This window comes from Pristis pectinata, chromosome 5 (genome assembly GCF_009764475.1).
Source record: "Pristis pectinata isolate sPriPec2 chromosome 5, sPriPec2.1.pri, whole genome shotgun sequence".
Lineage (NCBI taxonomy): Eukaryota > Metazoa > Chordata > Chondrichthyes > Rhinopristiformes > Pristidae > Pristis > Pristis pectinata.
The window spans coordinates 37,455,030-37,471,517 of record NC_067409.1 but is presented as its reverse complement, the minus strand read 5'-3'; the positions used below and the strand labels follow the sequence as shown (position 1 = coordinate 37,471,517).

General features: G+C 37.9%; 1 protein-coding gene across 1 annotated transcript in view; it reads left to right on the top strand.

Moving 5' to 3' along the window:
* mindy3 (MINDY lysine 48 deubiquitinase 3) overlaps positions 1-16,488 on the top strand; it is a 105,347-nt gene that overhangs the window by 48,841 nt on the left and 40,018 nt on the right. Inside the window, exon 11 of the mRNA XM_052016617.1 lies at positions 9,275-9,347. Coding sequence (XP_051872577.1) covers positions 9,275-9,347 — 73 coding nt within the window. The remainder of the gene's footprint in view (positions 1-9,274; positions 9,348-16,488) is intronic.

Here is a 16,488-nt window from a genome sequence, read left to right as displayed (position 1 = left end):
GAACAACAACCTGATGAATAACTTCCCATTCCTCAGTAACAGGAACATGAGGAGGTCTCCATTTCCTCATTAACACTCCATTTTTGACATAGTATCCAGTTGGCACCTTTTCAATCTCCTCACATGAGAGTGCTTTTTCTTTCAATTCTGTCAACTCAGGGTCCTTTGTCTGTTCCACCATAAAATCCTTCCTCGACAAAGACAAATCTTTAAATTCAGGCTCACTGTAAGGATGTTGATCCTCCAGTGAAGACAGAAAAGTCTCAGATAAGGCATCAAAATTTTCTTCCTGTTTAGGACTGTCACAAGGAACTACATCAAACTGCACCGGACTGTCTGTCTCGGCTAATTCTTTAGCTCTAGCTCGAGTCACTGCACATGATGGGTAAACATCTGGATCATCCTCAGACTCATCAATCCTTGGTTTGGTTGTTAACCGTACCACAGGATCACTTTCTCCATTTGCAAGGTCATTTCCCAATAACAAAGAAACTCCTTCCACTGGCAAACTAGGTCTTATCCCTATCTCGACTGGTCCTTCTACGAACTTTGACTTTAAAATCACCCTGTGAAAAGGGACAGACATGGTCTCACCTGTAACACCTCGTACTAGATTTACTTCACCAGTGTCACTTTCTTCACCAAAATTTAAAACACTGTCCAGCAAGAGAGATTGACTAGCCCCAGTATCTCTAAGAATTTTCACTGGCACCTGGGGTGACTCATCATTCAGTGAAACAAAACCCTCTGATACATACGAACGGAATTCTTTTCTCACCTCCTCCAACTTTTCTGCTTTTACCTCTTGCAAGGACTGATCTTTAACAGCATCTCCTAAACCTTTTTGATTTTTAATTGCCTGAAAGCAAGCATTGGGCCCAGCTTCCTTCTTTTTCTTCAAAAGGGCACAATTAGATATCACGTGGCCAGGTTTCCTACAGTAATAACAAGTACGCTCAACAGGTTTCTCCAGCCCTGGCTTCTTTTCATCCTTTCCTTTTTGATTACCTCCCAATTTAATCTCTGGTTTACCTGGATTGTCTTTGTAACTCTTTTGAAAGGTTTTAGGTTGTCCCCATTTGGATTTATGGGTTAAAGCATAATCATCTGCCAACCTAGCAGTTTCTTGTAAAGTTTCCACTGCCTTTTCATTTAAATATGTTGTTAATTCAGCTGGAACACATCTTTTAAAGTCTTCCACCAGTATCAATTCTGTCAATTTATCGTAATCCCCATCTACATTTTTAGCCAGGCACCATCGTTCAAAACATATTCTCTTTCCATTGGCAAATTCCATATAAGTCTGATCTGCAGATTTCCTCAAGTCTCTGAATTTTTGTCTATAAGCCTCAGGGACCAATTCATAGGCCTTCAAAATAGCTTGTTTTACCTTGGTATAATCAGCTGCATCCTCAACAGACAAAGCAGAATAAGCTTTTTGAGCTTTACCTTTAATCACACTCTGTACCATAAGAGCCCATCCTTTCCTTGGCCAGTTTGAACTCACAGCAACCTTTTCAAAATGTTGGAAATACTGATCAACCTGATCTTCTTCAAACGGAGGGACTAATCGAACCTCCCTGCTGGCTGAAAAACCATCATCAGAATCAGATTCCAAACTCTTTTGCTTCATTTGTAACTCATGCTGCCTCTGTTTTTCCTTCTCCTCTGCCTCAAACTTTAACTGGGTTTGTTCTCATTCAGCCTCTATCTTTAACTGGGTTTGCTCTCGTTCAGCTTCTATCTTTGCCAGCTGCACCTGTGCCTCAGAAATTGCTATTTCACTGCCAGGAAACTGTTTTAACACTTCCTTCTCAAACACCTTCTTTTCCACATAATGGCCAGCTATCAGTCTCTGAATATCTGCCTTTCTCATAGACTGCTTTACTTCTGTAAGGTTTAGCCTTGTAGCAATCTTTATCAGATCATCCTTTTTCGCCACCTCCAATCCCTTTTGGGTTGGTGACTCCAAAAATGCCTTAATATCCATTGCTGCTGGTTTCCACACACACAAGCCAATTAAAAAGAATTTATCAGACCTTCCTCAAAAATCTTTGGATTGAATCCCGAACAAATCTCGTCAATCTGGGGTACAATCCCAGACGACACTCGTTAACCTTGGGAACTATCCCGGACGAGCCCCCAATTTTGTCACAAACCAGCAACAAAAGAAACACACTGAGCATGATTCAGTGTTAAAAACTATTTTATTAATCACTACTTATGATAATATGTAAAATAAAAGTAATAATGTTAGTATGTTAGAATTCAAGAATGTTAAACCTCGAACGTTAACCCCAAAACTAAACTCTTCGTGTGTGTGTGTGACAAAGTCCAAAACTCCCAGTTCCTGAATGGTTCTTAAAGTTCAGTTCCGCAAGCCATAAGGTGAAACATGAGCAAGGGCTTCTTCAACAACCACCGTTGTCTGAAGATAAGATGTAGATGTAGAAAAACATAGAGAGAGTACATACGAAACCCAAATGTTCCAGGATGGAACCCAAACGACACTTCAGTGTTTACTCGGTAGTGACTTCCTCACCCCGAAAAGCATCCGAACCGTGGTCGTCCACATACAAATACCTGTTTCCTTCTACAGGTCAGCAACAAAGTGAACTCCACCGGATTACTTCCAACTTCCATACATGGATTTCAGTAGCAAACACAGTTATTGTTTCTCATCCATCGATAGAGAAAACAAGCAGGCTGGTGTCTCTCTCCCTTCTCTCTCTCTCTTTCTTCTTCTTCTTCTGACTTCTTCAACAACGTCATTACGTCCTTTATCTTCTATTGACGTAAGCACGCCCCACACACACATACACACACTCTCTATCTTAAAGGGACTTTCACTGAGTCCGTAACATCACATATTACCATAAAAGTCTGTTCGCAAGAAGTTTCTATGATGTGTATTGAATTTGCAACATGGATTAATTTTTGATTCCAAAGAATTACATTATTCAGCAGTCTTAACAAAACACTTAATTGTTGCATCTGCCCTAGAATCTTTGTTAGCCCTTAGGGGTCCCAGCACAATTCATTGCATCCCTTTGTTTTAGTGCCAATTGACTAAATCCTAAAGGAAATTAGGAATACTGATTTCTGAAGATTCCAATTTGTGGTCCCTTCAAATTTTGCTGACTAAAAGAAGAACAGCATTAGTAACTTTGTTTTTTTTTGAAACATTCCTAAGTACTACTGTAACTTGCCTATATCCTAACACCTTATGGGATTATGCTTCATTTAGTGCTGAGCCAGTGGTTTAAAGCATGCTTAGAGTATCCATTTGTCATGAGGTAATAGTTGCCGGTGCCAAGGAGGGGCAGAATAGAAACTTCTTCCGTGGCATCTATCCCAAAGCTGAATACTGCCAATGGGATATTTCTTAAGTTCATAAAGCTGTAACAAAAAAAAATTGTCATATAGGCAAACCCAGGAGCAAATTTACATTTGCCAAGATCCCACAAACAGCAAGTTTTAAGTCACTGTTTGGTTGATTACATGTTTTTGAGTATTGGTAGATCCGTGTGAAGCAGGGAAACATGTTTTAGTCCCACGTATCCTGCCAATACTTGTGCAGGCAAACAAAAATGTTGGTCTTTTGCTTAAGTGGCCAACGAATATTAAAACTTGCAGGTAAAAATCTCTGTTTTCTACCCAATAATTATCTACAATTATTTCTATTTAATATTTTTTCACATTTTACCATTAAGATCTTTATTGAATTTGTAATATAGATCAATTTGAGATTGTTAAGCAGACCCTTAAAAGTAGATGTAAATGTATGCTGTTCTATTAGAGTAGACACTAAAATTATTGATGCTAGAATTCTTTGAAAGAATCACTGAATACTCAGTGGATCAGTGATCATCAATGGAAAGAACATAAGTTAATATTTTAGATGTAAATGTGTAATTCACTTCAGAGTTTTATTATCTTGTTCTCTGAACATTGCTGGCTTTAGCAAAAGGATTTGGGAATGGCATAATAGCCAGGCAATCCACGATATGTTTTGGTAGAAAAATGATGGGCTGATATTGAGGTCAACAAAGTAAGCTGTAAAATAGAGTTGCATAATTTCTAGAACTTTGGGAAAACCTTTGTGTTCTATCGACATACCTAAATTAGCAATACTAATTGTTCTTTCTTTGGAATGTACCTCTTATGCACGTGCTAATGCCAACTCAAACCTGAGTTCAGCCCCATCCCTGACTGCACTTGCTCTGTAACTGTAACACTGTATTCTGTTTTTTTTTCCTTTCACACCACCTCAGTGTGCTTGTGTATGGAATGATCTGTCAGGATGACATGCAAACAAAAGATTTTCATTGTATCTTGGTACAGGTGACACTAATAAAAACCAATTAGCAATAAATTCCCAATTAATCTAGATTGACACTTCAGTACCATACCAGGAAAGTGCTTTTGTTTAACTGTTTGGTTAAGATGTTAAACTTCTTGTTAAATTTTGTTTTTTTTTAATTTACTTCTTTTCCACAAATTCAGTGAGCAAATTTTATTCTGTATCTCAAATTTCTGGGTGGTGAATTGTGTAAGGGCAAATTTCCATAAACCAAACAGCTATAATGTGGGGGTTGCCTGAATATTTTACTGGCTTGCAATTTTTTAAAAATTATGCACAGATGGGGTAAGCAATATAAGTTATGCTCTTTCATTGTTTTGTATGACAGGTGCACTTGGAGATCTGGGCCTGGGGATTGCCATGTCAAATTTGTAGCCCATTCATTAATTCCCTCCATTAATTTAATGAGTAGAAATTTATTATCTATTCTCAAAGTAAAAATGAACAAAAAAGTGGCTTGTGGAAGGAAATGTGATCACAGCATACATAATCTCTGGATCAGTAAACTGGGAGCAGCTAGATTTTTCTCATTAGATGTGCATTTAAATCAGGTAATGCTGTTGGGTTGTTCATTGTGTTTTTTTCTTTGCTTTCTTCCCAGAGTTCCATTTGTTATTACAAACTTTTAGTGTAATTTTCATTCAAGGCCAAGAACTGAGGTTGACAATTGAAGCAAACCATGCTGCTATTTTAAGAAATTGGCTGTTGTTTGGGTTTTCTAGTCTTTCAAATTTTGCATTTCACTTTCCACTTCCTACAGAGCTTTTGCCCTTGAAACTATCTTAAACCATATGAACCACAAATTATTTTTTTTTTGCTTTTAATATTTATATTTTTGAGGTTACCAAATTGTAGTTCATTTTAAGAGTTTGTTGGAATTGCGTATAGTGAAATAATTGTTTTTGCGAATTCATTTTCCAGAGTGGGGAAAACCAACCATTAACCAGTCCAGTAATCTTGCACTGGAAATGGGTCTGGACCCTGATGAAACACTTAAAAAAAAAATTGGTTTGTAACTCAAAAGTACGGTGATAAACTGTTTTCTTTTGTGAATGGAAATAGTGGTCCCCACAGCACAATTTGGTGCCATTGCTTTTTTTTTGATGCATATTTGATGGATATGGGAATATAGGGTTAATTTCAAAGTTTACAGATGTCATGAAATTCTGAAAGTAAATGTAGCAAAGTAAGAGTTGGAGAGAGCAGAGAGAGGTGAAATTTAATGCTGAGAAGACTGAAGTGATCCATTTTGGTTGGAAGAATGAGACTTCAAAAAAAAAAGGTGCAGTTTTCAAGGGGATGCAGAATCCTGAGGGTGCACATTTCTTAAAAAAAATTGAAGTGGGCAGGAGAAATCCAGAAGACTCTTGTTGAAAAAAAATCTTTAATGAATCCTTCCTGTTCATTGATTGATGAATATATTTTCTATGGAAAGAAAATTCTTTCAGTTATCATGCCCTTTTGTTTGAATTATTTGTAATGTTAGACTAAATCTTACCAGCCAGGCCCAACCTGCTGCATGGAATGAACGGTTGCCCATAGTCTCCCCACTGCCCATCCTTAACCAGATTCAGGTGCATAGAATCTACCTTGCTGGTTTGAAACAAACCAGAATCCAGTTGCCTGTCCTTGGTGACAGCAGGGGCCTCCTTTGGTAAACCCCAGACATGCTTCCAATTAGAGGAACAGCTGACATTTATGAGCAAGATCAGGAATATTATGTAATAAATAGAATGTGATTGTCTTGGGGGAACAGCTGTTCAGTCCCTGGAGATGCTCTTTTTATCTTGCTTGTGTGCTCATCTACTGCTATGCAAGTCCAATTAGTATTTAAGTGTAGTATTAAAAATTGAGGATTTTTAAACAGCCTTTCCAAATTTTGTGCATTAAAAATGTCTAGTATCAATATTAATAATTGATTTGGAATGTTAATGGAGACCTCTGTACAACTTTCTTCTGTTCATAATTAACATTTCACACACTGTTTTCCACGTATTGATGCAGGTAAGGAATAATCAGTGTTTTGTATTAGAGTAAATGAGAAATGAGATTTGTTGGTAGTAAGAGTTTTCTTCCCTATCAGTTTTAAACCTTAACTATAAGGAGAGCTTGATGTGGTCAAATCATTTTACCTAATTGAATCATATCTAATGCACTCAGAAAGCAAATTATTTGGTTTTGTATAATTTAGAAAGCATTTTGCATACCATAAATATGCAAAGACTAAGGAATAAAATGAACATCCATATAATGAAGATTTGCACTTCTACAGAACCTTCCATTTTGGTTTCAGAACCTACTTTTGAAGTGTAGCCATACTGTAATATGGTAAACTTGGGAACCAGTTTGTATATGGCTAAATCTTATAAACAGTGTGATGATTGGATAAATTAGTTGCTTATCAAACTTTAACAGTGTTGTTTGAGTGATAAATATTAGTCAGAATACCAGTGTTAATTCCCATTCTTTCCTTCAAAATGACGCCATAAGGATCTTTTATGCCCACCCAACAGTGCAAAAGTAAACTAAAATTTCTGTTTAATATTTCACCCAAAAGAAGACTTGAATTTATTTGGGGTCCTATGTTTGGCTTTAGTAATCTAGTTGTCGAACAAAGATTCGACAAACTTTTGAGTGTCTTACCACATAATTGCAACTCAGTTAAGAAGTCGGATAACTTCATGAACCAGGGAAGTGAAATTCTATCACCTGTGATACATCTGCGTTCCCATGTTCAATTATCATGCATCAAAATTGAATGAAAATGGGATTGGTCTTGGTTGTGATGTTTCCTGTGTTGATCCTACTTGTACTCTGTTGTCTGGGTAATAAAACAAACAAAATATTGAGAAAATAAGAGGGAATCTGGTAATCACTGAACTGGGCCTTAAAAGGAACCAATGAAATTGAAAGAAAACATTTGAAAATATTGTGTTTTCCTGATCTTATGGTAAGATTACTTAGCAATTGTTTGATACAGGAAGTCCCCGGGTTACGAACACCCATACTTATGAACGGCGGGAAGAAGGCGCTGAATTGAGCGCAGAACGGTTTGCCTGTCAGTGTTGACTTTTTCCAGGAGATGGAGGTGGCGGACGGCTGGATCCTGGATTTCATGTGTTACAGTCTGTACCACTATTTCAGGGCAGGGATGTTCGAGGAGTTCCGAATGATGAGGGACACCATGAGTGGTCACCATCTCTCTCTCTCTCTCTCCCTCTCTAGCACGCGCTCTCTCTCTAGCACACACTCTCCCCTGACAGTTCGTCCCCGGGTAATGACCGAGGTCCGTTTCTACAGATGTCCTTAAGTTGATTTTGTCCGTCAGTCGGCAAATACACAAAATTCACTCTGTGGTAACTGTACCTCCACAGTACTGTAATGAATGACACCAAACACACAAGACTGATGACAGTCTTCACATGTCCTGGCGATAACAAGTTACGCTGTATTTTAGATTGCTTGTATTTTAGATTGCTTCACATTACGTGTGGAATTATAATGAAACTGGAATCAAAATTCCATTTGGATCTTAATATATAGCAATAAATAATTGAAGCTTGTAGTGATTTAGGACTAATTGACACTAGATGTGAACTGTACGTAACTGTTCCGACTTACGTACAAATTCACCTTACGAACAGACTCAAAAACAGAACTCGTTCGTAATCTGGGGACTTCCTGTACTTTTAATGTAAGTACAGAGGATTAGAAGAGTAAAACAAGTTGCAAGAAACACTTTTTATTGATGTTTTTAAATCTTCACTGACATTAAGATTTTGTTACTGTATATTGTAGCTAAAGTATGGTGTGTAAGAACGTGGGCATTCTTCCTAAGCTTTAAGGCTTGCCACAGCAAAACTTAATGGCTGCATTAAATGACAAATATATTTCTATTTGGCAGAGAATGAATCTGTACATAACTTTTGTTCAAAAGAACAGAAGCTTGAAGCAGTACCATTTATAAATGTGTGTCTGATGCCAAATTCAAATTGTCTCAAGGCAAAGAACACCGGAAATAGTACCCAGAATATTTTAAACCAGATTGTAGAAGTAGCGTTCCAGTGATTTACAGATAACATCAGTTTGGAAAACCAAACAAAAAATGTTATACTTTTCATTTGCCATAGTTTGTTTTTTTAACTCTTAAACTCATGGTATGTAGATATTTACCAGAAAGTTAGCTGCTAGTTTACATAGAGACTCATAATGCATTTCTGAAATGGCTAGGTTATCTTTTTACTATTTTCATTGGATGTTGACCTTAAAGAAAAAAGTAGTTCTTGCACAAGAATTTTTGTGGAAATTATTTTGCAGAAATGAAATGTTATGCTTGTTCTGGAGTGGGGGTAGAGGGGACTTGTTCTGAAAGGTGGTGTTGGTGTCTCTATAAGCCTCTTAAAAGTGTGCTATGAAGTTCTGATTCTTCCATTCTTATGTCTCGAATTGGAATTCCAGTTTGCTGAATGGCAAGCTTTCATTCTTTGTATCAATTCACTTTCATTTTGCTTGATTAGATTTATAGGAATTTCAGGCCTGGGGGTTCCTGTTTTTGGCCTCAGGCCCTCTCAAATTGCTGAGCTTTGGTAAAGTTGAAAGTAAATATACAATAGTGAGTTTCAAAAATGGAGGCACCAAATACAAGGGAGAAGAGTTGAGATGCATTTAGAATATCATCCAATTTTGGGCATGGAAAAGTATGCTACAGCCAATTGTTGCGTGCAGAAGACTACATTTTTTTTATGATGTTGCATTTCATTATCTATATTTCTTGTCATAATGAAATATTTCTGTGTGCTTCAAAATGCTCTGAGGCACAGCAATTTTCTATGCAAATCTTTTGTATTATTCTTTAAAAGAACCAAAAAATTACTACAGGTCTTTTGAGACATGGGGTACTTTTTTTTCCAGGAAATGTCCTTAGTTGCCCCAGAATCTCCTTGGGAACAAGCTAGAAGAGTATTCCAAACATACGATCCTGAAGGTAATTTGGTTTCAATTATAAATTATAGTTTTCCAGTTATTAAAATTCTTTGCATTGTAAACTGCTCCTATCAAAAGATTATACTTTGTGTCAGGCTAACAATGAGTGTCTCTATATAATCAGAGAAAGCTAATTTAATATAAATATTGCGATATAGGAATTGGATCAGTTGTTGCCCATTGAGAACCAATTTTCTAATGCATCAATTCCTCACTTTAATGTACCTTGAGCTATTATAATATGCTTTGATATTAATATTTTAAAGAAATTAGTTGGGTATTCAGTTGTTTTAAGTCCTGTTCCTGTCAATTAATCCCATTCCATTATCAATTTAATACAGATCTAAGCATTATGCCAGTAGCTGAGGTCTGATAGGGCAGTAGGCTGAAAAATTTAAGAGCTGTTAGGGGTTGCTTTGCTCATCCATGGACATAAATAGATTGACAATTTAAGGTACTGGAACCTTTCTGTGATATGTCTTGATGACATGGGTGATTGAGGGAAGGGCCAGATATCAACTGTGCAATATAATAGACTATAATAAGGATATTGCCCAGATTCTCATCAGTAAAGAAAGATCCATTTAATCCAGGAAATTAATTCACATTTCATTGGTTTTACATGTTTTTAAGCCTAGATTGAGATATTTTATTGTATTTTAGATTTTTGTATATTTTGGTTACTTTATGAAAATAAGATCTCATGAGTGCAGGATAATGGAGAAAACTGTTCAAATTGCTTTTGAGGCTGGATATCCTGATTTTTAGGAACTTGTTCCTGTCTTCAAAGTTGTGACAGAGTCAGCACAATGGCTTCAGAAGCCTATAATGTGGAGGCACATTAGTCAGAGCATGTAACTGCATCCTTACAGTTTGACAAAAGAAACTTTGTAGAAATGCTGACAGCAATTTAGAATAATACGTAAGGAATTATGTAATAATAATACGTAACAAAATTCATGAAGTGATTGTGAACAGGAAGTGCATGTACTATTAACTATTTCCTTGAAAGGAAAACAATGTAATCGATGTATTAGCTAAATGGTTCTATAGTTAACAATGTATTCTTTTCTGATTGACCATTTAACTACAAGGGTTTAACTGAACCACCATATCTTTCTCTGAAGATTGCATGCTAACTTAATTGAATTTGTGTTGAATAATTCTTTAGTTGCTATCATTTCAAATGCCTCTCATATGTAGAATCATGTCAGTTGCAACCAAGAAAGTATCTTAAGATTATTCCCAATTCCCGGTTATCAGTCAATGATCTAATACGTTATGACTCATTCAGGTACTACTTAAATGTGATGAGAGTTTTTGCCTTTAGCAGCAGAGAGTTACAAACTGCTGCTTCTGTATGGTTTGCATTCAGGTTTGGTTTGCAAGGCACAAATTCCTCAACACTCCTTTCGTCCTACCTGTTTCTTTCTCCAAAGCTATTCTTATTGCTTAAGGAAATAGATCCTTCCTGTGCACACTACCTGAGCCTCAGTTTTATATACCTCAACTAAGTTTTCTTGCTTCCAAAGGAAGCAACCCCATTCGCTCTTTCTCAAGTGAAATTTTCCAATCAAGCAATTGAATAAGTTATATAGAATATGGTTTGCATGAAGCTCCTAATATTGTTTTGGCAGTGGTCTTGATTAAAAACAGACCATAGTGTTGTTCTATTTGTCATATTGGTCTGCATTAGCCTCCTGTTCTGTTATGAAATCAAAATTTTCACCCTTGCTTAGAAAACCCACCATCCGTTCACCATTATTTACCTGTGCAACTTCTTTTCCACATTCTGGCTTCCTGGGCATATTTTCTACCTTTCCTGGCTATTTTGGTCCTGCAGATTTAGACTTCCTCTTGCAATTATAATTTGCAATGTACTTGTATTTAAGAGTGGTGTATAGCTAATAGAGCTGTTGCCTCATGGTTTCGGTGACCCAGATTCAATCTTGACCTCCAGTCCTGTCTGTGTGGAGTTCGCACGTTCTTTGTGGTTGCTCTGGTTCTCCAGTGTGTGGATGAAAGGAAGGATCTGGAGGGAGCTGATGGAAATGTAGGGAGGATATTTGCAGGGAAAACCAGTAGAGGAATAAGGTTGCTCTGTGAGCCAGCATAGACCTGATGGACTAAAATGGCCTCGTGTTATAAGGAATTATGGATATCTACATTTGAAGAGGGTTCAGTTTACAGATAATGGCATTGTTTCTATCTGGGCATGTAAAGAATATGAATATGGTCGAATTATAGCAGAAGCTTGGAATTCTGCTGTAGATTTTATTATAGTTACATTAATACCCAGGGAATCACCCAACAATTGGTTTCACCATGTCTTGTAGCATATTCAGTACCATGGGCCATCAATCCAAAGGATGTCTTCAGGTTTTTGCTGCCAGTTCCTTGTCCTATCTGCATGCTACTAATATTTTTTCCTTTGCAAGTAATTAACACGCACTCTTGGCAACCTATATGACATCTGAGGCCTTCAGCATGCAAGCACATTTAACACTTTACAGTATCCTGTTGGCAGAACACAATTTTAACAGAAAGGTCTATCCTGGTAGAGATCCCAGCAGATGGGTCATGTTATGGCTGTTTCTGGAAGGAGGACAATAGTTTTGAGGCTGGAAAGGATTGACAGGGAAATATACTTTGCAGGGAAATGTACTTTGTAGGTGCGGAGAGGGAGATTTTGGGATAGAAGAGAGTATTTAAGAAAAAACATATGAACAGCATGGAGGGCATGATGAGGAATATGGGAAGCTAAAGAAATAGAGGATGAGCAACAGCATTCATGAAGGGTGTAGGATGATGAGTATGAGAAGAATTAAGAAGTACTTGGGACTGGTTGGCTGTTATAAAGAATTGTGAGGAATGCTGCTGGGTGGGACAGAGGGATAAAGGATTTGTGGACATAAAGTAGAAAGTTGAGATTGTTACTTTGACACTGAAGCTAGTTGGAAAAGGTTGGCAAATACAGTGGCTTCAAAGGAGGTGCTTGATTATATTTTCTGGTCATCATCTGCAGGCCATGGAGGCAAAACTTTAGACAAGAAGCAAATTAGCTTCAGCAACCATGTTAGAATGAAGCACAATGTGATTTTCACCATAGATACAAATGAAGGCATGCTTATAGTAAAGGTCAGACAGAAGGAATGCTTGTAGTGAAGGCTGGGCAACACCATCTCCATTGTGAGATGTGTTTAACACATTTTCTGGCACATGGGGCATTAGTTGTAAAATAAGCCACAATAGCAGAGAAAATGTGGGACGTAATATTACAATATGTGAATTTCAGCAATTTCATAAGATAAAATGATTATCTTTTTCTAGTGGCCTCCTTGTCTCTTTTTAAATGTGTGGTTTCACCCTTGGCAAAATTACTGACACTGTTGGTTTCCCAGAGAAATACCAGTACATCTAAGTTTGAAAGATGAAAAGTCAAAGCTGAGTTTATTTTCATTTGCACGAGTACATATATGCACAGTTGCAATGAAAAACTTGCAGCAGCGTCATAGGCACATAGCATATAAGCAGTATTCACAAGAAAAGCATAAATTAAACATAAATTATAAATAGTTTTTTACAAGGAAAGAAACACAATTAAAACAAAAAAAAGTCCATTTTAGTGCAAAGCGATCAAAGTGGTCATAGTATTGCTAAACTGTAGTAATTAGGGTTTGCCGGTTGGTTTAAGAACCGAATGGTTGAACGGAAGTAGCTGTTCTTGAACCTGATGGTGTGGGACTTCAGGCTTCTGTACCTCCTGTCATATGGTAGCTGTGAAAAGATGGTATGGCCCAGATGATGAGGATCTTTGATAGATGTTACCTTCTTGAAGCAGCACCTCCTGTAGATACTACCAGTGGTGGGGAGGAATGTGCCCATGATATATTGGGCAGAGTCCACTACTTTCTGCAACTTCTTGCATTCCCACATGCTCGAACTGCCATACTGGATCATGATGCAACCAGTCAGGATACTTCCAACAGTACATCTGTGGAAGTTTGTTGGTGTTTGGTGACAAGGGGAACCTCCTTAACCTCCTAAGAAAGTAAAGCTTTCCTTCTGATTGAATCTATGTGCTGGGCTCAAGACAGATCATCCAATATGTTAACGCCCAGGAATTTAAAGCTGCTGACTTTCTACTGCCAATCCTCCAATGTAGACTGGCGCAAATTCACCATCCTTCCCCTTCCTGAAGTCAACAACCAGCTCTTTAGTTTTGCTAACGTTGAGTGAGAGGTTGTTGCAGCATCACTCAACTGGGTGTCCTATCTCGCTCCAGTAAGCTGACTCATTGCCACCTGTGATTCATCCAATGACAGTGGTGTCATCGGTGAATTTGAAGATGGTATTGGAGCTGTGCTTAACTGTGTATATAGAGAGTAGAGCACAGGGCCAAGTGTGCAGTCTTGAAGTGCACCTGTGTTGATGATCAGTGAGGAAGAGATGTTGTTACCAATCCTCACTGATTGAAGGAAGAGCAGGAATTCAATTCACATGTTGCATAGAATTTACCACCTGGTAGTATTTACACCTCTGCAATTTAAAGTGAATGTATGTTATTTTAGCTCAGTAAAAGATCCAGTATTTGTTGATGCATTGCAGCAGAGGTTCCCAAGATTGCGCTTCAGTGAGATTTGTATTGACTGCTGCTCCCCTTCCCCTTTCCCAGCATCCCCCATTCATTCTTCTAACAATTGAATAAAGCTTATTAATATTTATAGATGTGCATTCCCTCTTTCCCCAAAGAATGAGATAAGTAGGAGAATTCAGGTAGTGTTGACTGGTGAAGGGACTGGCAGAAAATGCATTTTACATGCTGTGCAGTCATTCTGATAATTTAAACTGGTGAATATCTAGTGATAACTTGAAGGAACGTTTAACAAATATCTAATCTGGAGAGATCTCATCGTAGACAGGGCTTTAAATACAAGATTATAATGTATAACTTGCTTTTTGGATTGGGCTTCTAGTAGATTTACATCAAGCTATATATGGTTGCAACTGTAAATATTAATTATGCTGAATGCTAATTTCAGGTGGTGTATTATCCAGACCAGTGATCTTGCTTGTAGATCAGGGCAAAAGTTAACTTCTGTCCAGTTATTTTAGAGTTTGAGTATTTCAGCCTTGCTCATTCTGCAGCTGTGGAATTTCAGTTCGACAATGTTTTTTTTATGCATTGGAATGCAGTTTGCATCATTGTGAGGCAAGTTCTGTTTGGAAGTTGATCACTACCTCACAAATCGTTATTTGAGCAAAATGTCAATGCTATTGTATGAAGGTGTGTGAGGTGGAAAAATAACACCAGCTTAAGCATTGGAGAGAGATTGGAGTAGGCTTTTGTAGGTGGGACAGTATAGCTAGGCGAAGGGGGCATGAGAATAAAGTTCTTAAGTGTAGGATTGTGGCATTTGACAGTTCTGCTTAGTGTTAGAGTAGAGGTGAGGGAAAACCACAAGTGGCCATTCATTCAGATATTTACTGGGCAATGCATAGTGGGGAATATGGTCAGGAGTATAATATAGACAAAGGGCAGTCAATGTACTAATAGATGATAAATGAAGCTCAGGAGCTAAGGTTCATCATTGTTATTTGGAGTAGCACCGAATGGCTTCAGTTTTGACACTGAAAATTCCAGTGACCAAAACTTGACAGCTGGGCATCCAATGCAACTACACAATAGTAGTTGTAGCATTGAGTTTGGTGGCAGAGAGAGTATGGGCTTAATCTTGCATGTCAAGGATGACTTTTGCCAAAGAAGAGTGCATAGATCAGGAAGAATACAATGTTACTCATGGTAGCTCAGGTACTTCTGGTGCCAATGCAGAAGATATCAAAACCTGGTACAGTTAATCTGAAGCAAAACACCCAAAAAAGCAGTTTCTTTAAGTAATTTGGGCCAAATCAAGCAGACTGACAGAAAATGCTGAAAACACTTAGTGGATCAGGCAGCAACTCTAGAAAGAGGAACATTTAATGATTCACTTTGAAGATCCTTCATCAGAACTGGGGAAGAAAAGTAAAGGTATTTTTAAGTCACACATAAGGTCTGCCTCACCTCCCACCCCCACCATTCGGGGACACAAATAGTCTTTCCTGTGAAGCAATGAAGCACTTGTACTTCCAAACTAGTGTAGTGCACTTAGTATTCATAATATGGTCTCTGCATTGGAGAAATCAAAAGCTGATCAAGTGATCATTTTATGGAGGGACATTCGGTTGGCAAGAGGGACCTGGAGCTTAGTTTTGTCTGCCATTTTAATTTTCTATCTTACTTCCATTCTGATTGGTTTGTGGCCCCTTGCACTGTTCCATCGAGACCAAGTGTTGACTTCAGGAACAGCACCTCAGGGCATGTTGCAGCCATGTGGACTCGATGTTGAATTCTCCAATGTTATCTAACTCACTTTCTCTGTATGAGAACTGGATATTTCTGCTGTAAATTGTTTTGCTCTTGCTCGATCTCTAGTAGTGCGACCTGACCTGCTGGGCAAGTCTCAGCTCTGCCATTTGAAACATATAACACAGACAAAGAAGCATAATCAATCTCCAGCTAAACCCAGTAACCTGTGTGATTGGATGATTCATCCAAATGGCAATCGTGACCACACCCTGTCACAGATATTCCTTTTGATCTTTCCATCACTTCTCCATCTTCTCTGCAATTAATAACCAACTTTTTAACCCATCAGTTCTGATGGTCATCCACCCAAAACATGAATTCCGTGTTTCTTTCCACAGATATTGCCTGACATGCTGAATATTTCCAGCATTTTCTGTTTTAATTTTAGATTTCCAGAATCTGCAGGGGTTTTTTTTGACAACTGACAATTGGCAATTCCTCAGCAGCTGGTGATTCTGCTCTTTTTCGACTTCTGTGCAGGCTTGGCCAAATGCGCAGGTACGAAATGGCCTGGAAGTCGGTTGCCAGTGTATCTGGCCTCCCACTCTGCCTCTGATCTTGCCATTGAGCCCAGTGTCAGAGGGTTGGTATGATGCTTTCTGACAAAGCTGGCTGGCATGTAGATAGCGATCCAATTATTTTCAAATTAATTTCCAATCCAGTGGGAAGTAAAGGTAAGTGCTTGAATTGTTTTAATTTTATTTTAATGTTTTTAATTATTTGTAATTTTTTT